The sequence below is a fragment of the Theropithecus gelada genome, chromosome 16, assembly GCF_003255815.1.
Source record: "Theropithecus gelada isolate Dixy chromosome 16, Tgel_1.0, whole genome shotgun sequence".
Taxonomy (NCBI): Eukaryota; Metazoa; Chordata; class Mammalia; order Primates; family Cercopithecidae; genus Theropithecus; species Theropithecus gelada.
The window spans coordinates 53,525,582-53,546,079 of record NC_037684.1 but is presented as its reverse complement, the minus strand read 5'-3'; the positions used below and the strand labels follow the sequence as shown (position 1 = coordinate 53,546,079).

General features: G+C 54.2%; 1 protein-coding gene across 2 annotated transcripts in view; it reads right to left on the bottom strand.

Moving 5' to 3' along the window:
• Positions 1-3,250: 3,250 nt before the first annotated feature.
• The window catches only part of SLC26A11 (solute carrier family 26 member 11), a 36,429-nt gene continuing 19,181 nt past the window's right edge, over positions 3,251-20,498 (bottom strand). For both annotated transcript variants that reach the window (XM_025361555.1, XM_025361556.1), the window contains 11 exons: positions 18,449-18,624; positions 17,958-18,030; positions 15,428-15,478; positions 11,862-11,922; positions 10,925-10,980; positions 10,485-10,625; positions 9,244-9,371; positions 8,836-8,935; positions 8,221-8,354; positions 5,326-5,398; positions 3,251-4,098 (listed from right to left, as the gene is read on the bottom strand). In XM_025361555.1, coding sequence (XP_025217340.1) covers positions 4,007-4,098; positions 5,326-5,398; positions 8,221-8,354; positions 8,836-8,935; positions 9,244-9,371; positions 10,485-10,625; positions 10,925-10,980; positions 11,862-11,922; positions 15,428-15,478; positions 17,958-18,030; positions 18,449-18,624 — 1,085 coding nt within the window. In that variant the 3' untranslated portion in view covers positions 3,251-4,006. The remainder of the gene's footprint in view (positions 4,099-5,325; positions 5,399-8,220; positions 8,355-8,835; positions 8,936-9,243; positions 9,372-10,484; positions 10,626-10,924; positions 10,981-11,861; positions 11,923-15,427; positions 15,479-17,957; positions 18,031-18,448; positions 18,625-20,498) is intronic.

The window sequence follows — 20,498 nt, the reverse complement described above, 5'->3', positions numbered from 1 at the left end:
GGCAACAGAGCAAGACTCTGTCTCAAAAAAAAAAAAAAAAATGAAGAGCCTCTGGCCGGGCTCAGTGGCTCACGCCTGTAATCCCAGCACTTTGGGAGCCCAAAGCGGACGGATCACAAGGTCAGGAGTTCAAGACCAGCCTGGCCAACATGGTGAAACCTCATCTCTACTAAAAATACAAAAAAATTAGCTGGGCATGGTGGTGTGTGCCTGTAATCCCAGCTACTCGGGAGGCTGAGGCAGAATTGCTTGAACCGGGACCCGGGAGGCAGAGCTTGCAGTGAACCGAGATCATGCCACTGCATTCCAGTCTGGGCTACAGAGTGAGACTCCGTCTCAAAAAAATAAATAAATAAACCTCCTTGCAGGCTGCAACCCTTTACGAGAAACAAGTTCTCCTTTATTAATGTTTGAACCTCGACGTTCTTCAGCTGACAGTTGCTAGAGTTCCTTGGCTTGTACCTGGGTCATAAGATCTCTGCCTTCATGTTCACAGCACATACTCCGTGTGTATTGATGAACAAATTTCCCTTTATAAAAACACCACTTCCAGCCTGGGCAACATGGCAAAACCCTGTCTCTACACAAAATTTAAAAATTTGGCTGGGCGCAGTGTCTCACCCCCGTAATCTCAACACTTTGGGAGGCCGAGGTGGGCAGATCACTTGTGATCAGGAGTTCAAGACCAGCCTGGTCAACATGGTGAAACCCTATGTCTACTAAAAATACAAAAATTAGCTGGGCATGATGGTGCACGCCTGCAATCCCAGCTACTCTGGAGGCTGAGGCAGGAGAATTGCTTGAGCCCAGGAGGCAGAGGTTGCAGTGAGCCAAGATCGCACTACTGCACTCCTGCCTGGGCCACAGGGTGAGATTCTGTCTCAAAAATAAATAAATACATAAATAATAAAAATAAAAATTTGCCCTGCATGGTGGTTCATGCCTGTGGTCCCAGCTACTTGAGAGGCTGAGGCAGGAGGATCACTTGAGCCAGAGAGCCGACTGCAGTGGTCAAGCCACCGCAATCCAGCCTGGGCAAGAGTGAGACCCTGTCTCAAAACCAAAAACAAGAAGTCACCCTACTCCAGTATGGCCTCATTTTAACTTGAACTAATTACATCTGCAACAACTCTATTTTCTTTTTTCTCTTTCTTTTTGAGATGGGGTCTCACTCTATTGCCCAGGTTGGAGTGCAGTGACACACTCATGGCTCACTGCAGCCTCGACCCCCCCAGGCTCAAGTGATTCTCCTGCCTCAGCGTCCAGAGTACCTGGGACTACAGGCCTCCCAAGTGCAGAGAACTCTTTTTTAAACTTGTACACAACATACAATTGTTTGGTCTTTGTGTTCACTCAAATAGCACCTTAAGATGTAAGATGGGTACCATTCTGCAACTTGATTTTTTCCACCTCAAATTCAGTGTTACAACTTAAAGCTTCATCTCATTTTGCTTTTTTTTTTTTTTTTTTGAGGCAGAGTCTCACTCTGTCACAGAGATCAGCTAATTTTTGTATTTTTAGTAGACAGGGTTTCGCCATGTTGGCCAGGCTGGTCTTGAACTCCTGACCTTAAGTGATCCACCTGCCTCGGCCTCCCAAAGTGCTAGCATTACAGGTGTGAGCCGCCACACCCGGCCTTCACCTCATTTCTTTTAATTGCTGCGCAATATTCCATGGTATCCTATAGTCAAGACGTTACTGAATTCAGAAACACCCAGTTTTCTTCCCACTTCTTCCTGCTTCCTAGAAGGCTGACTCAAGCATGTTTGAGTAGATTCTGAGAAGCATAAGTGCTGAGTCATAGGTGGTGTGCAGATTTATGAAACTGATAGTGCCTAGTGCCCGCCACAGTTTGTTTACCTTCACCCATCCCTGTGAATGAACCATGTCTAGGTTCAAGCATGGATGCCCTTGGTATGTGGGTGCAAGCCAAACGTGGACTGCTGCCCCTTCCAGCCCTGGCAGGGAGGCCCAGCGAGCACAGCTTTGGGACAGGTTCACTTTATGTAGAAAGAGAAGCTGCCTGAAGTCACAAATGACATGGATTGGAGGGCAGAGGTGAACAGTTCATCCCTGGATGAGAGAGGCCCAGGCATAGTGGCTCACACCTTAATTCCAGCACTTTAGGTTGAAGCCGGAGTATCGCTTGAGCCCAGGAGTTTGAGACCAGCCTGGGAAACAAAGTGAGACCCTGTCTCTATAAAAAAAATTAATAAATTAGCCTGGCGTGGTGGCATGTGCCAGCCACACCAGAGGTTGAGGCAAGAGGATTGCTTGAGCCCAGGAGCTGAAGACCAGCCTGGGGAACACAGTGAGAAGAAAGGGAGGGAGGGAGGAAGAAAGGGAGAAAGGGAAGAAAAAAAGGAAAGGAAGGAAGAAAGAAAAGTAAAAGAAGGAAAGAAAGAAGGAAGAAAAGGAAGGGAGCAAGAGAGGAAAGGAAAGAAGGAAAGAAAGAGGAAGGAAGGAAGGGAGGGAGGGAGGGAGAGAGGGAAAGGAAAGAAGGAAAGGAAGGAAAGGAAGGAAGGAAAATGGGAGGCGAGGCACCTGGAAGAGTCATGCGGATGAACACACTCCAATGTCCGCTCCAATGTCCAGTGGGGAGCCCCGCAGCCAGCAGCCCTGGTTACAGCGGCTGTCTCCTTGCTGTGCTGACACTGGCTGGGACTGCCTGGGCAGAACGAGGCTCAGCAGGGCAGGCCACATTCTTCTTGAAGAAAATGCAGGGAGAACACACCTCCGAGGCTGCCACAGGCCTCCAGGGATTTACCCCCAGACTCAATCAAAGCATTCATAAAAATACAAACATGCAGGCGGTCCTCATCTGCTCAGGCTGCCGTGACAGATCACCCCCGCCTGCGGGGCTTAACACAGACATTCATTTTCTCCTGGTTCTGGAGGCTGGGGTCCTCACGAGGCCCTTCTTCCTGGCAGGCGCGTGGCCTGGTCCTTGCTGTGTCCTCTCGTGGCGTTCCCTGGGGCGAGGGTGCAGAGAACCAGCTCTCTGGCATCTCTTCTCATAAGGACACTAAAGCTATCAGTTCAGGGCCCACCTTTATGACCTTCATTAAACCCTAGTTACCCCTAAAAGCCCTATTTCCAAACGCAGTCACATAGAGGGCGAAGCCTTCAACTTAAGGGTCTTAAGGGGGCATGATCCCGTCTCTAACCCAAGCACACGTTGAACAGCGGGCTCAGTAAGTCCATTATGATGCATATATAGACCGAAATACCAGGCAGACATTAAAAACCATGTGTTCTAATGCTATTTATTATCACAATAAATAACTCACTGCAAACGACTGCATGAAAAACGTGGGTTCCAGAGCACCATGTATAAAATGATCCCATTTATGTAAATTGTAAACATACATCCACACGCTGATGGACAGGCACGTTTGGGGAGGGGTCTGGAGTGATCACCCAAGTGGATGGGGTTGGGGGTGGTTTCCTGTATGTTTTACAATAAGCATTTATGACTTTTACAAAATCACCGAAGCTATCACTCTCTCCATTTACAAAACAGAATTATTTGTACATAGAGACTTGACGTCATTTGGCACACCTTGCTTTTCTCCTGGAGAGCACAGATGCCGCAAACAGGAGCAGACCCGCCTCCCAGACTCCCGCCTGCCCCGTCCCTCCCCTGCAGGTGGCACTGGTGGGCCGGGAAGGTGCTGTGGGCCCCAGGACGCCTCGCACAGCCCAGGCCGGAAACCCGTGGCCCTGCTTCCTCGCGCAGTCTGTCATTCTAGAAGACTCTCTCCAAACCACTCTTCCAAAGAGGATCATGCCAGGGAACAGCAGCGAGGTCATTTTCCAGTCATTCCGCAGGAAGCCACTGAGCCGCCCCCGCCCCGGCCGTAGACCTCCAGGCCTGGCTTCCTTCTCCTCCCCAGGTTACCTGCTCAGGGCCAGCATGTCTGTCAGGCAGCATCCAGCATCCAAGCACAGTGACAAGAACCTTCCGGAACACCCTGCGAACTGTGGATACCCACGGGTGGCCCCATTACGCCTCGAGCAGGGCGACCTTGTGGTCCGGAACGGTGTCTTCTCTGATGTTGCAGGGCTGGGCCCCTGGCTCCTGCCTCAGGTGTTTCTCTGCAGAAAGTACAAACAATTTTTCAAGCACTGAAAGCTCAGAAGTGAGGATGGGTCAGTTCACGGGAAGGGATTAACGGGGGCCTTTCAGGGTTCTAGAAGGTGCGCAGGAAGGAGCTATGGGCCACTCAGGCCAGTGTCACTAACTCCCTGAGGGTCTCAGCTGAGTCTCTGTGAGCGTATTTTTCAGGTGACTAACGGCCCTTTCTTACCGCTCAGGGTACCCTCCCATCCCATGGCCAGGCCACAGTCTGCTTATCCACCTCCAGTGCACTGCATCTGAGCTGCTTCCTTCTAGCAACGACATGGGTGAATCTCCCTGACATCACATTGAGCCAACAAAGCTGGTACAACATCCGCCCCCCTCACTCTCACGGAGCTGACCCTGCTCCAGCTGTGGCCTCCGTGGAAGAGGAAGAGGCCCGGAACTGGGGCCTGGGACCTCTGGCCCCTGCTGTGTGGCCTGGGGTGGATGCTCTGCATCGCTGGCCCATCCTCTTGTTGACACCTGCTGCAGCTCAGACCTCCAGCGATTGCTGTCTCAGGGCTCAGCGCCCCCCCTGCTCCTGTCCCTCCCGTCCCTCCTGTCCTGGGGCTTCTGGATCTCCTGACCCGGCCCTGTTCTGTCCTGGTCCTGATCCCTCGGGGTGTGGACTTCCGCTGGAAGGACATTCTTCCAACCTTCTGCATGAAAAATGTGGGTTCCAGAGCACCAGGTGTGAAATGATCCCATTTATGTAAAACCACAAACACATATCCACACACTGACAGGCAGGCACATACGCATGTTTAGGGGAGGGGTCTGGAGTGATCACCAAAGTGGACTGGGGTGGAGGTGGTTCCCTGTTTTTGTTTTTGTGTTTTTTTGAGACAGAGTCTCGCTCTCTCACCCAGGCTGGAGTGCAGCAGCACAATCTCAGCTTACTGCAACCTCTGCCTCCTGGGTTCAAGCAATTCTCAGCTTCAGCCTCCCGAATAGCTGGGACTACAGGTGCCCACCACCACACTCAGCTAATATTTGTATTTTTAGTACTGATGGGGTTTCACCACGTTGGCCAGGCTGGTCTCAAACTCCTGACCTCAGGTGATCTGCCCACCTCGGCCTCCCAAAGTGCTGGGATGACAGGCATGAGCCACTGCGCCCAGCTGGTTTTCTGTAGTTTTTACAATAAGCATTTACGATTTTTATAAAATCACCGAAGTCGCAGGATGTCTGACTGTGCCCACCTGCTTCCTCCAGGGTGGAGAAGTACTGGAACCCCTTCAGGTCCGCGGACAGCAGGACACGGAGAACAGGGACCTGAAGGACAGACAGACTTTAGCCAGGGCAGGATGTCCCTCTCTAGCACACGGCAGGCAGCCTGGTGGACACACAATCTGAGAGTCTCCTGGAGAGGCACAGCTTCACCTCCACACCAGCGAACGGTGAGAAGAAACGCAGCCCCAGGGGAATGCTGTCAGAGGAGGATTTTTTTTTTTTTTTTAATTTTTTTGTTTTTTTGAGACAGGGTCTTGCTCACTGCTCAGGTTGGAATGCAGTGGCATGATCATGGCTCACTGCAGCCTCAACCTCCCAGACTCAAGTGATCCTCCCACCTCAGCCTCCTGAGTAGCTACAGGTGCACGCCACCACGTCCAGCTAATTTTTCCTATTTTTTTGATGGGGTTTCATCATGTTGCCCAGGCTAGTCTCAAACTCCCGGCCTCAAGTGATTCTCCTGCCTCGGCCTCCCAAAGTGCTGGGATTACAGATATAATCCTGTAATCTGCCTGGCCCAGAGGAGTTTTGTTTTGTTTTGTTTGTTTTGTTTTTGAGACGGAGTTTTGCTCTCGTTACCCAGGCTGGAGTGCAATGGCGAGATCTCAGCTCACTGCAACCTCCGCCTCCCAGGTTCAAGCAATTCTCCTGCTTCAGCCTCCCGAGTAGCTGGGATTACATGCATGTGCCACCACGCCCATCTAATTTTTGTCTTTTTAGTAGGGACAGAGTTTCACTATGTTGGCCAGGCTGGTCTCAAACCCCTGACCTCCCACCTTGGCCTCTCAAAGTGCTGGGATTACAGGCATGAGCCACCATGTCTGGGCCAGAGTAGTATTTTTTTAAGTGAATCATCTCCAAAGACCATGAAGACATGTGCTCTGCAAATATGACACAGGATGTAACACTTATGAGCAAAGCTCCGAAGGCACATGCCCAAATCTGAAGCCTGGTCCACCATCCTGTGTGACCGTGGGCAGGTTACCTGGCTTCTCTGGGCCTCAATGACCTCTTCTGGACAAGGGGATGAAGACAACCCTAGCCGGCCGGGTGCAGTAGCTCACGCCTGTAATCCCAGCACTTTGGGAGGCCAAGGCGGGCGGATCACAAGGTCAGGAGATCAAGACCATCCTGGCTAACAAGGTGAAAGCCCGTCTCTACTAAAAAATACAAAAAATTAGCCGGGAGTGGTGGTGGGCGCCTGTAGTCCCAGCTACTTGGGAGGCTGAGGCAGGAGAATGGCGTGAACCCGGGAGGCGGAGCTTGCAGTGAGCTGAGATCACGCCACTGTACTTCCAGCCTGGGCGACAGAGCGAGATTCCATCTCAAAAACAAAAAAAAGAGGGAGGCTGAGGCAGGAAAATGGCGTAGACCCCGGAGGCGGAGCTTGCAGTGAGCTGAGATCTGGCCACTGCACTCCAGCCTGGGCGACAGAGCAAGACTCCCTCAAAAAAAAAAAAGATAGCACTAGCCTCAGGGGCCAGGTTGGGGATGAATAAAACCCTGACAAGTACCAGCTGTGGCCCACACAGGGAGTATACGGTTCAGTTAGCCTCCTGTTTCATGGCTAGTTCATGAATGTCTCCTCTCAGTGCCTGGGGACACGCCCTAGTCCCCCATGTTCTGCCATCTAGGACTTGTCAGGGAGCACACATTTAATTGCAGCAACAGAGACCCCTGCCTCTCTGCAAACACCGGCCACACTCCTGCGATGTCGACCCTGCAGCGCTCGGAAGGCTCCCAGGTGAGGCCTAAGATGCAGGGCCCGGGACCTGGCCCTTACATTTTACCTGCAGCTCTGAACAGGACGGCCTCCATAGAAACCTGTCGTCTTCTTCAGTCTCTGGAAGCCCTGACAATAAGTTTTTCACGAAATTCTATGCGCACCTGTTTTTTTGGTTTTTTTTTTTTGACGGAGTCTTGCTCTGGCGCCTAGGCTGGAGTGCCGTGGCCGGATCTCAGCTCACTGCAAGCTCCGCCTCCCGGGTTCCCGCCATTCTCCTGTCTCAGCCTCCCGAGTAGCTGGGACTACAGGCGCCCGCCACCTCGCCTGGCTAGTTTTTTGTATTTTTTAGTAGAGACGGGGTTTCACCGTGTTAGCCAGGGTGGTCTCGATCTCCTGACCTCGTGATCCACCCGTCTCGGCCTCCCAAAGTGCTGGGATTACAGGCTTGAGCCACCGCGCCCGGCCGCGCACCTGATTTTGTTTTGTTCTGAGATGGAGTCTCTGTCTGTCGCCCAGGCTGGAGTACAGTAGTGGGATCTCGGCTCACTGCTACCTCTACCTCCTGGGTTCAAGCAATTCTCCCAGCCTCCCATGTAGCTGGAATTATAAGTGCTCACCACCACACCTGGCTAGTTTTGTTTTTGTTTTTGTTGTTGTTTTTTTTGTATTTTTTAGTAGAGACGGGGTTTCACCATGTTGGCCAGGCTGATCTCGAACTCCTGACCTCAAGTGATCTGTCCGCCTTGGCCTCCCAAAGTGCTGGATTCCAGGTGTGAGCCACCACACCTGGCCTCACCTGTCTCTTTTTGTTTCCTAAAATACAATTCCCCTGAGAGCAGGGACTGACCCTCATTCACTGTGTGTCCCCAGCACTGAGGACAGTGTGACAGTGACCACCAGGGAAATGAAGCCATAACGTGACCCCTCAGAGGGCTGGGGGCCACCACTCCCCATTCCACAGGGAGGGACGAGGAAGGCCAGATGGGAACAAGAACTGTTTAAATCAGAGGCAGAGCCAGCACTGGCCGAAGGGCCGTCCAGTATCACAGCCCAGAGATGTCACATTCACCACGGGAGGCAGGCACAGGAAGGACTTGAGGCAGCTGCTAACCCCTAAGGCAGCCCAGCGCACACCCACCTGCAGGCCCACGAAGACCAGGGTGACGCCCTGCTTCTGGAAGTCCTGGAGGAGCTCGCCAAGCCCCAGCACCACGGTGTAGTCGATGCTGCAGACGTGGGTGCACTCCAGGACCAGGCAGCGTGGCGGGGAGACTGGGGAGACAGGTCCGAGCCAGGTCATGCCACGCAGAGCAGCCCAAAGCCGCTCCGCAGAGGCCAAAGGAGGCTCTGGCCAGGGGCAGGGGACAGAGAGGCCAGAGTGCTCCATCTCGTGGGGACTGAGTCACCCAGTTGGGGGATTCGGGTGGCAGGACCAGAGATACAACTGTTTGATGACAGCAGCAGCTGTTTCCCTCCTAGGACTCACAGGCCCTTGGCTCCCCTAAAATCAACCCCCCAGAAACAGGAAGGGGACTTTAGGGGCAGAGAAGGAGCGGTATGTGGGGAGCCACCGCCCTTGCTGCAGCAGTCACTGGCTGAGGCCCACAGGGGACAGTCCTGCCCACTCGGAGACGCCTGAATCCTTGTGGACTGGAGAGTGTCAGGGACAGGGCCTTGGGGTCCTGAACAGCTGGGAGTGGAGGGCAGAGGACAGGGGAACGACCTCAGACCACCTTGGCCCCCGCCCATGCACCTTCCAAGGCCCGGCTTAGGATCTCCTCCCGCAGAGCCTCCATGGCGGGGAACGACAGGCCGCTGGCCGGCTGCAGGACCAGAACCGGCCCTTCTGACACCTGCAGGGAGGAGTGAGTCCTGGAGACTGGGCAGCCTCCACCAGGCTTGGCCTGTCCCAAGCAGGAAGCCCCCACCCAACCTAGCACGCTGGAGGGAACCGGGAGTGGGGTGCTAAGGGGAGACCCCCACGGCCCCCACACAGTGGGAGAACACCATGGTTTATAGCGGGGTGGTTGCCCGTCTGCCAGCAAGCGGTCCCCTTCAGCAGCACCCATGACCACCATCACCCCAGACCCTCAACACGTAAGACCGTGCCCAGGAGTCCTGCCCCCAGCGCACTCCCCACTCAGAGGCCACGGCAGGGTACCTTGGTCTCAGGCCTGGCTGCGGAGTGCAGAAGCATGAGCAGAGACACCAGGGCCCCGGCCAGGATGCCGTACTGCACCTCCCAGAAGCACAGCAGGAAGGTCACGCACAGGGGCAGCAGGTCCAGTCCTAGGAGAAGGGTGCTGCTGAGGGGCGCCTGGCAGCCACCCCAGCCCCCAACATGGCCCTGCTGACCAGTGGGAGCTTTCTGACCCCCACATATGAGTAAAGGTGCTCATGGACCCAAAGCAGCCCCCGAGGGGACTCCTGAGGACTTGGGGACAGCAGCTGCTGACCAGGCCAGGCTTCAAGTCGAAGGAAGGAAATGCCCGCCTCATCCGAGCTGAGCGCAGGTGAGACCCACCCGCTCGGTCCCTCCTCATCCGAGCTGAGCGCAGCTGAGACCTGCCCGCTCAGTCCCTGGCCTCCCACCTCAGGGAGGGAAGTGGCAGCGGCTTGTTAGGGCACAGAGCTGGCCTGAGGAGTGGGGCAGGGACCACGTGAACTCTTGAGACCTGGCCAAGAAGGTGCCCTGGGGACAAAGTGCATGGGCTCAGGCCTGGCGGGGATTCCACCTCACGTAGGTCAGGCCCGCCCCACCCTGGCTAAGCCTCGGTTTCTAGCGGTAGCGACCATCCCATTCCACGTGGGCATATTAACATGTTTCAGGGCTGTTCTAAAGCCCCAGCGCACTGGCATGCGAAAGGCCCTGGCATGCGACAGGCATGCAAGAAAATTATCCATCCTTTCACCTGGCAACTTGCTGGGGCTGACCAGAAAATGCCAAGTCAGCTAGGTGAACCCACTGCATGCTTCTTCCACAAAAGAAAACAACATGTGTTAAGTTAAAGGAACTGGCAGTCAGGGCCCGCGTGCAAGGCTGTTCCACTGCCCCTGCTGGTCACCAGGCACTTCTCCCGTCCCTCCCCCAGCTGGGCCGGTGGCTAGAGGCAGCAGGGAGGGTGGGAATGAGGGCAGGGGGATCAGGAGGAGACTCTCCCCCGGGTCAGTGCTCCCCTCAGGACCCCAGGTATCAGGACAAGGAGCTCCAGCTCTTCCCACTGAGCCTCTGGACCATCTCTGGGGCCATCTCCTGGCCATCCACTCCTCTGTTCCGGGACTGCCCTAACTTCCCAGCCCCAGCCCCGCAGCAGTGGCTGCAGGAAAATGGTGTAGCACAAATGACATTCTCCGCGTTCAGACACTGCATCACAGTGCTCTCCCGGTAGGACAAGAACGTACTCTTAACGCGCCAGAGCGTCCTGAAGATCTTAGTGTCGAACAGCGGGGCCACGGCCATGATGATGACGGCGGCCAGGGCGGACTTGGGGATGTAGTAGAAGAGTGAGGTCAGGTAGTCCAGAGACAGCAGCACCAGCACTCCTGCGGGGCGCGGGAACACGGGTGACCTCGGGGGCGCAGGGTGCCCCCAGCACGCAGCATAGCAGCCTCCTGTTCAGCGGAGCCCACTGGGGATGGGGCAGGGGTAGGGCGACGAGTGCCAAGGCCCCCAGCCCCTGCTCAGTCTCCTGTGGTCCCCCCACTCCTCTGTGGCCCAAGTCCCTGTGCAGTCCTGGGGCACGCGGCCCAGGAGCCAAAGGGACGGGACATCTCTTGGGCCCCCTCCTGCCTTTCTCCCACTCTCAGGGCTGGGGGCACAAGGGGAAGATGCAGGGCCTCACCCGTCACCAGGCCCCCCGCTGGGGTGCACACCCCCGACTGAGAGTTCACGGCTGTCCTGGAAGGCAACACAGAGACCGTCAGTCACCAGAGGCCGGGAAAGGGGAGACCTCAGCCCACACCCTGTGGCTGTTCTTCCGAGGGGACATCAGCTCCCAGCACAGCTTAGGAAGCAGGCAGGGACTGCAAGAGGGGCAAGGCAAAGAGACTTAGGGTGCAGTCACAGAGCGCTGTGCTCAGGCCACCCTGACTACAGGAAGCAGTTCAGGAAGTACACGTCCTTTCGGGTTCCTGCCCCCGTCCAGGTGGGGGCCCCACACCCTGCAGGGCGAGCATCAGCAGCTGGGGCACTGGGCACTGCCAAGCGGTGCCTCCTTCTCTCCTTTAAGCCACAGATCACCCCCATCCTGTTGTCCTGACTGAGGAGGGGCCCTAGGGCGTCTGGGCTAAGCCTCACGCCTGGCTTCTTCAGGGCAGAGCTGCAGCCCTTCCTGTCTCCACGTCCTCTTAGGAATTGACTCTGGCACCAGGAGCCAGAAGGGCTTTGGCGTGCTGGGAACTTTCCAGCATTTGTTTTAGAGACGGAGTCTTGCTCTGTTGCGCAGGCTGGAGCGCAGCGGTGCAGTCACAACTCACTGCAGCCTCAACCCGCTGGGCTCAAGCGATTCTCCTGCTTCCGCCTCCAGAGTAAATAGGATAACAAGGGTATACCACAATGCCCAGTGGAAGCTTCTAGTATTAAACTGCAGGACCATCTATGAGAGTAAAGAAACAGAGGACACCCTGGAGGACAGCGGGGTGACCCCCAGCCCTGCCCCTCCACGGAGAGTTCACAGCGGAGGACGGGGCGCCAGGGTCAGGGCAGGCAGACTCCTCGTCAGGATAACACCGTAAAGGCATCCAACGTGGACAAACATAAGTGGAAGACACGTCACTCACCGTCCAAAGCTGCCTGTGACTGGGTAGGCGGAGACGAAGGAGCCCAACACATTGGTGAGACCTGGGGAGGAGGCAAGACAGGCTGATCGGGGAGGGTAGGCACACAGGACGGAGGGAAAGGAGATGGGGAGGGGATAAAAACCCAGAAGGGAGGCGGGAAGGCAGGGCTCGGGAGAATTATCCTGGGGGCCTGAGCCTGTGCACTCTTTCAGGGAAGAAAACAGGCCACACTCTTGCAGATGTAGAGCCTAGCAATTTTTTTTTTCCTTTTTGAGACAGAGTCTGGCTCTGTTGCCCAAGCTGGAGTGCAGTAGCACGATCTCAGCTCACTGCAGCCTCCGCCTCCCAGTTCAAGCGATTCTCCTGCCTCGGCTTCCCGAGTAGCTGGGATTACAGGCACGTACCACCACGCCCGGCTTATTTTTGTATTTTTAGTAGAGACAGAGTTTTGCCATGTTGGCCAGGTTGATCTCAAACTCCTGACCTCAGTGATCCACCTGCTTTGGCCCCCCAAAGTGCTGGGACTACAGACATGTGCCACCACACCTGGCTAATTTTTGTATTTTTAGTAGAGATGGGGTTTCACCATGTTGGTCAGGCTGATCTCAAACTCCTGACCTCAGGTGATCCACCTGCCTTGGTCTCCCAAAGTGCTGGGACTACAGGCATGAGCCACCACACCCAGTTAATTGTATTTTTAGTAGAGACAGGGTTTTGCCATGTTGGCCAGGCTGGTCTCAAACGCCTGACCTCAGGTGATAAATCCACCTCCGTCTCCCAAAGTGCTGGGATTACAGGTGTGAGCCACCACGCCCAGCCAGATCCTAGCTTTCAAACACTTCTCACCCAGCCTCTCCTGTGTGACTAGGACATGCCTTCCCCAAGCAGAACAGAGGGGAGCATCTCACCGCCCAGGAGGGGGTGACAGCTGAGACGAAAGCGCCCGTAAGACAAACCCTACGTGCTCGGGAGGTCAGTGGCTGCCCACAGTTCTCCACCCAATTCCTTTCAAACCCAGCACTCCTTCTCACGAGACGACAGCCACAGTGAGGCCAAGGTCATGGCTGGTATGCTGCCTCCCCAGGTGATGCCGGCTGCCGACAACAAAGCCCACGCCTGCAGCATCGCTGAGGCCCGAGAACGGGGCTCACTGCTCAGGTTGACCCCACGCTCCCACCAGCATCTGTCTCACCTGGAGGCACCACTAAAACCAGAATCCCTCCCGCTCGCTAAGACCCACAGTGGGTTCTCAGGTTACAAAGGTGCAGGGCCTGCTCTCAAGGTAGCTTGGGCTGGGGCCAACTCAGTATCAGGGCATCCCGGGTGACATGGCCCAGCTCACAGCCCTGAGAGAGAGGGGATAGGACAAGGAAATGCAGGCGTGGGAGGTCTCAGCAGAGGCCTCCGGTGACCACAGGCTGCACGGGATCATCCTCACTCTGCAACAGCTTGGGCTGGGGACCCAACTCTGTGAGCCAAAGCTGACCAGGGCGACCCCTCCCAGCTTGGCCTTTACGGGCTGACATCAGCCAGCTTCTTGCTGTGCGGCTGCTAAAGCCTACCTGGCCTGTCTGAGATCAAGGAATCCCATGGCTGTCACAGTAACCTTGACCTTCGCTCTGTCTGCGTTGTATCCCTGGAACTCAGCATGCCATCAGAATAGTTCTGTGGTATTTTTAAAGTAATGGGAATAGGGCCAGAGGCTGTGACTCAGGCCTGTAATCCTAGCACTTTGGGAGGCCAAAGCGGGCGGATCACCAGAGGTCAGCAGCTCGAGACCAGCCTGGCCAACATGGCGAAACCCCGTCCTACTAAAAATACAAAAATCAGTCGGGCTTGGGGGCAGGCGCCTGTAATCCCAGCTACTCAGGAGGGTGAGGCAGCAGAATTGCTTGAACCCAGGAGACAGAGGTTGCAGAGAGCCGAGACCGTGCCACTGCACTCCAGCCTGGGCGACACAGCAAGACTCCGTCTCAAATAACAATTATAATAAGTAAAGTAATGGGAATGGGATGCTCTGGGAAATCACATTTGGAAGATTTACTGGGAGGCTTCGGGGAGGCTGTGGATTTTCTCGGCCTGGGAGTGTGTGAGTCCTAGGAAGCCCGAGCTCCGCCACTCAACTAGACAATGCCCCGCTCTCCATGGCTCAGAGAGGAGCCCGGGCAACGTCCCTTTGTGACCCAACCTGGGTCACTCACTTTGCTGTCAAGAAGCCAAATGGCTCTCATGAAATTGTCAGGGTGGACACCCCTTGGGAAGAAGCCCATGGTGCTTCCTGGGTTACCCTGCGCCAGTCTCATGAGGGGCGAGAAGGAAAGGCAGGAAGGCCTGGGACCCACGATTCAGTCACGTTAACTGAATTTAAGATTCACACTGGGCCGGGTGCGGTGGCGGGCGCCTGTAATCCCAGCACTTTGGGAGGCCGAGGCGGGCGGATCACGAGGTCAGGAGTTCGAGACCAGCCTGACCAATATGGTGAAACCCCATCCCTACTAAAAATACAAAAAGTAGCCAGGCATGGTGGCACGCGCCTGTAGTCTCAGCTACTCAGGAGGCTGAGGTGGGAGAATCGGATGAACCCAGAAGGCAGAGGTTGCAGTGAGCTGAGATGGCACCACTGCCCTCTAGCCCGGGCGATAAAGCAAGATTCAGTCTCACACACACAAAAATATATATATATTCACGCTGTGGTCTCAAAATATACCACTAAGAAGTCAGCCTGCAGAGATATAACAAGAGGAAACTAAACGGTGAAAGCGGGCATGACCCCCATCCACAGGCAGGCAACTTGGGGCCCCCGAGTCTTCATGAATCCACCTGCCCCTGCCTGGAGGGAGGCACAAGGCAGGGTGCAGGCACAATCAGAAGACTCCTCTGGACTCCCCCGGCCACAGCCTTCAGCTCTCGACCCCGTCCCTGGGCACTCCCTCCTTGAGGTGGGACATTCCAGATGTTCCTGGATCTAGGCCAAGGCTACAGACCTCAGGGTCGGGTACACAGCACAGGTGCACAGTAAGTGGTAGGACAGATAGCAGATGTCAGCTCCTTATTCTTAGGGGTTAAACTGAGCAGTGTGGAGGTCTGGGAACGAGTTCTTATTAATATTCCAGAAGAGCCAGGCGCGGCAGCTTATGCCTGTAACCTCAGCACTTTGGGAGGCTAAGGCAGGCGGATCACCTGAGGTCAGGAGTTCAAGACCAGCCTGGCCAACATGGTAAAACCCCGTCTCTACTAAAAATACAAAAATTAGCCAGGCATGGTGGCACACGCCTGTAATCCCAGCTACTCAGGAGGCTGAGGCAGGAGAATCGCTTGAATCTGGGAGGCAGAGGTTGTAGTGAGCCGAGATTGCGCCACTGTACTCCTGCCTGGGCAACAGAGCAAGACTCCGTCTCAAAAACCCAAAACAAAACAAAATATTCCAGAAGAGCCCATCTGGGGCCACCTCTGCCCTCCCAGTTCATCACCACCATCACGGTCTTCCTACGACGCAGGAGACACAGAGGGGCAGGCCTGGGTCCCTGGAGGCCCACAGGGGTTCTTCCCCACAGCTGGGGTCTTACCAATGGCCAGCAGCTCCTGGTTGGCATCGATGCGGTAATTATTCTGAGACGCTAAAGGGAACCAACAGTAAAGACATGGTCACTGATATTCAACATCACTCAAAAAGTATTCACAAAATGTAAAACAGATTATGAATTTCTACGTATGGCAATAAATTTTGTAAATGTAACTATACGAATACACATCTAAAATATTCATATATATGCGCATGTAAACATGTGCTTGAATGTATCACAGAGTGCAAACAGGTATAGTACCATGTAATCAGGCCAGGTACAGTGGCTCACAGCTGTAATAGCAGCACTTTGGGAGGCCAAGGCAGGAGGATCACTCGAGCCCAGGAGTTCGAGACCAGCCTGGGCAACATGGCAAAACCCCATCTCTACAAAAAAATACAAAAATTAGCCAGGCATGGTGGTGTGTGCCTATAGTCCCAGATATTCAGGACGCTGAGGTGGGAGGATGGTTTGAGACTAGGAGGTTGAGGCTGCAGTGAGATGAGATCGTGCCACTGCACTCCAGTCCAGACGACAGAGACCCTGTCTCAAACAGCAAGAAGAAAACATGTAAACAGTAGTTAATTGTGGTAGTAAAACAGATTACGGGTGATTTGTCTCTTCTTTACTCATTTCTGCACTTTGGACATTTTCTACAATGAATGTATATTAATAAACATAGCCACTATTAACAATTAAATTAAAACTTTCAATTAAACAGATAATACGGGATCTTGTTCTGCAGCCCAGGCTGGAGTGCAGTGGCACTATCACAGCTCAATGCCATCTCGACCTCCTGGGCTCAAGTGATCCTCCTGCCTTAGGATCCCGAGCAGCTGGTACCACAGGTGTGCTCCAGGCCCAGCTAGTTTTATTTTTAATAGAAACGAGGTCTCATTATGTTGCCTAGGTGGGTTTCAAACTCCTGAGCTCAAGCGATCCTCCTGCCTAGGCCTCCCAAAGTGTTGGGATTACCACACTTTTTATAATAAGAAAAACATTTTATTTTACTATTTTTATTTTTTTAGATGGAGTCTTGCTCTGTCACCCAGGCTGGAGTGCAGTGGCGTGATCTTGGCTCACCGTAACCTCGGCCTCCCAGGTTCAAGAGATACTCCTGCCTTAGCCTCCTGAGTAGCTGGGACTACAGGTGCACGCCACCATGCCTGGCTAATATTTGCATTTTTAGTAGAAATCAGGTTTCACCATGTTGGTCAGGCTTGTATTGAACTCCTGACCTCAGGTGATCCGCCCACCTCGGCCTCCCAAAGTGCTGGGATTACAGACGTAAGCCACTGCGCCCACCGAGAAAAACATTTTAAACTGGAAATCTCTCTGATGACCAGTTGAGACGACTGGAAAGTCTAAGATGGGCCATCTCAGAGAGGTGAGCAGGCCAAGATGTGAGGGGAAGGCACAGGAGCATGGATCTAAGACAGAGGTTGGCAAACTTTTCTTTTCTTTCTTTTTTTTTTTTTTTGAGACAGAGTCTCGCTCTGTCGCCCAGGCTGGAGCGCAGTGGCATGATCTCGGCTCACTGCAAGCTTCGCCTCCCGGGTTCACGCCATTCTGCTGCCTCAGCCTCCAGAGTAGCTGGGACTACAGGTGCCCACCACCACGCCCGGCTAATTTTTTGTATTTTTAGTAGAGACGGGGTTTCACCATGTTAGTCAGGATGGTCTTGATCTCCTGACCTCGTGATCCGCCCCCCTCAGCCTCCCAAAGTGCTAGGATTACAAGCGTGAGCCACCACGCCCGGTCAAAACTTTCAACTAAACAGATAATACAGGATCTTGTTCTGCTGCCCAGGCTGGAGTGCAGTGGCACTATCACAGCTCAATGCCACCTCGACCTCCTGGGCTCAAGTGATCCTCCTGCCTCAGTCTCCCAAGCAGCTGGTACCACAGGTGTGCTCCATGCCCGGCTAATTTTTATTTTTAATAGAAACGAGGTCTCATTATGTTGCCTAGGTGGGTTTCAAACTTCTGAACTCAAGAGAGCCTCCCGTCTCGGCCTCCCAAAGTGTTGGGATTACAGGCATGAGCCACCATGCCTGGCCCAAAGATAATACTTAAAACTCATCACTTCCTAATGTATTTGGCATTTGGCTACTGCTGATGAGGTTATTTGCACCCACTGTATCTACATGGTGGAGATGCCATAGAATATGGTTGTTCATGCAGATCTCAACCCAGCTCCATGTGCAAAGTCCCCATTCAGCGATGTGACCTCAAAATCAGACAGTAGCATTTACACCATGGACATCAGCAAGGGCCACGAAGCAAAACCTTTTATTTCCACGAAGAGCAGAGGCTGTTACAACACTCACCAGCACACCATGGGGTGGGAGGGCAATGTCTCGTTATAGATCCAGTTTTATCATATGTACATAATACGTATATATCTATCATGAGCATGTATTACGAATTCAAATTTCCAACACTAGTAACCGATAAAAGCAAGCTAGAAAGCAGGCAGGCCTAGCCCAGCCGGCTCACTGGGAGGCCTGGGGCGTGGGTGACAGGTGTCTTACCGAAGGCTTTGGCCACCGCAACGCTCTCCAGGAGGCCCATCAGAGGCACCACGGCCAGCCCGGCCCCCATGTCCTGAGAGAGGAGAGAGGGATGGTGAGTGGCCTTCCTAAGGGGTAGGACCCAGCAGTGTCCCATGAAGGCAGCAAGGAGCCACACCTCCCCACAGGTAACAGGAGCAAGCGCTTGTCAGCTGCAGGAGGCGCCTCCTTGTCTGAAGAGGCGCCAGGTGCTAGGAGGAACACAGCAAATTCATCCTCAGCTGGAGTCCAAAACAGGAGAAGCACCCCGGAACACAAACGTGACATCCCTGAGCTCGCTGAGCCTGCGTCCGACCTGGGATTCTTTAATGACGGAGATGTCCCTTCCTGAGGACTCAGCTGTCCCAACTGACCTCAGACCCCCTGGCACCCAGCAGACGCATCAGGGTAGGGGCCAGGCCAGGGGCCACTGCAGCCTCGGCCACGCCATCCTGGCTCCTGGCTCTGCCCACCTGCACCATCTCGGTGAAGGAGATCGTCCCATTGGCTGTGGTCACTGAGAAGGGCGGGGTTCGGACTGGAGGGAGCCCCTCAGCTGTCTCCCCTGTTAGGATGAAAGGCTGGTATCCAGTCACCTCGAAGGAGTATGCAACCAGGGCCGCGAAGGAGACCACCAGGGCGTTGCGAGCTAGGAGAGAAGGAGAGGTACGTCCAGGACCCTGCTCCTGGCAAGCGTGGGGTAGCGTGGCTGCCTCCAGATTATTGGGGCAGACACCCCAGGGGCAGAAGAGGTCCCCGCTGGGCCACAGTCCTCACTCTGCACTCTGGGAAACATAGCACAGGCACAAGTGCTATGTGGCAGCATGAGCAGGTGGGATGGCAGAGCTGCATGTTGCAGACAGGTGCACATGCCACCTGCTGCCAAGCTCCAGGTGACTGGATGTCGTGCACCCCGGCAAAGACTCTCTGAAATCAGGTGCCCAGGGCACATCCACCTCAAAGCAAAAGGGAGGAAGAAGCCAGATGTACCCCCCTTCCCCAAACAACAAAAACAATGGCCTCCAAGATGCGGGACAGTGGGCATGATGGCCACTAAGACGTGGGACAGCGGGCATGACGGCCACGGGGAAACGAGGGAGGTGAGTCTGTCACTGCCCCGCCGGCTGCCTGTGGTTTCCCTGATGGTCACTATGTGCATGGAGGGGACCCCCGAGCAGAACCCAGGGGTCTCCCTGAGTTCAGGGGGCAATGCTGGGAGGGAGTCTGAGGAGGCCTGCGGCTGGAGCTGACAGCAAGGTCACAGGAGCAGAGAAGGCGGCCAGAGACAGAGCTCAGAGATCTGCAGAGGTGCCCTCGGGTGTGCAGCAGAGAACTGGTCGAGGCAAAGTGGGGCGAAAAAGACCCAAATCCACAGTGGGGAAGAGGGTTACAAGGGACAATCCCAGGGACTCACACCAGAGTGAAAAACCCTCATAATTCATGGAGCATCAGGGACTCCTGAGGGTTTCACCTCAGCAGTGGAGAAGATTAGCCCAAGGCCTGTAAAGGACTAAATACTAAAAACCTTCTGCTTTGTGGGCCATAAAGTCTCTGGTGCAACTACTCAAGTCTGTTATTACTGCATAAAAGTTGACATTGACAAAGTAAATGAATGGGAGTGACTTTCCAATAAAACTTTATTTACAAAATCAAGTGGTGGGCCAGATTAGGCTTGCCCTAGAATGAACACGGCTCTGGTCCAGCTCACAAAGCTTAAAAGTAAGATCCTAAATGGATCAAACTGTCCTAAGTAACTTAACTATATCCCAGAACAAAGCTCAAGAAGATTTATAGAATACAAAAATATCCAGCATGCAATAACCTCAAACTCACAAAGTCTAGCATCCATGCAAACAAAAATTACTAGGCATACAAAGAAGCAGGAAAATATGGCTGGGTGCAGTGGCCCATGCCTGTAATCCCAACACTTTGGGAGGCCAAGACAGGAGGATCGCTTGGGCCCAGGAGTTTGAGGACAGTCTGAGCAAATTAGTGAGACACTATCTCTACAAAAAATAAAAAATTAGTTGAGCACGGTGGCATACGCCTGTAGTCTCAGCTACTTGGGGGACTGAGGTGGGATGATCACTTGAGCCTGGGAGGTTGAGGCTGCAGTGAACCATGATCATGCCACTGTACTCTAGCCGAGGTGACACAGTGAGACCCTGTCTCAAAAAATAAAAATTAAAATGAAAAAAAGACCCAAAAGTAACATAGTTAAAGATGACAGAATTGGCCGGGCGCGGTGGCTCAAGCCTGTAATCCCAGCACTTTGGGAGGCCGAGACGGGTGGATCACGAGGTCAGGAGATCGAGACCATCCTGGCTAATACGGTGAAACCCCGTCTCTACTAAAAAATACAAAAAACTAGCCGGGCGAGGTGGTGGGCGCCTGTAGTCCCAGCTACTCGGGAGGCTGAGGCAGGAGAATGGCGTGAACCCGGGAGGCGGAGCTTGCAGTGAGCTGAGATCCGGCCACTGCACTCCAGCCTGGGCGACAGAGTGAGACTCCGTCTCAAAAAAA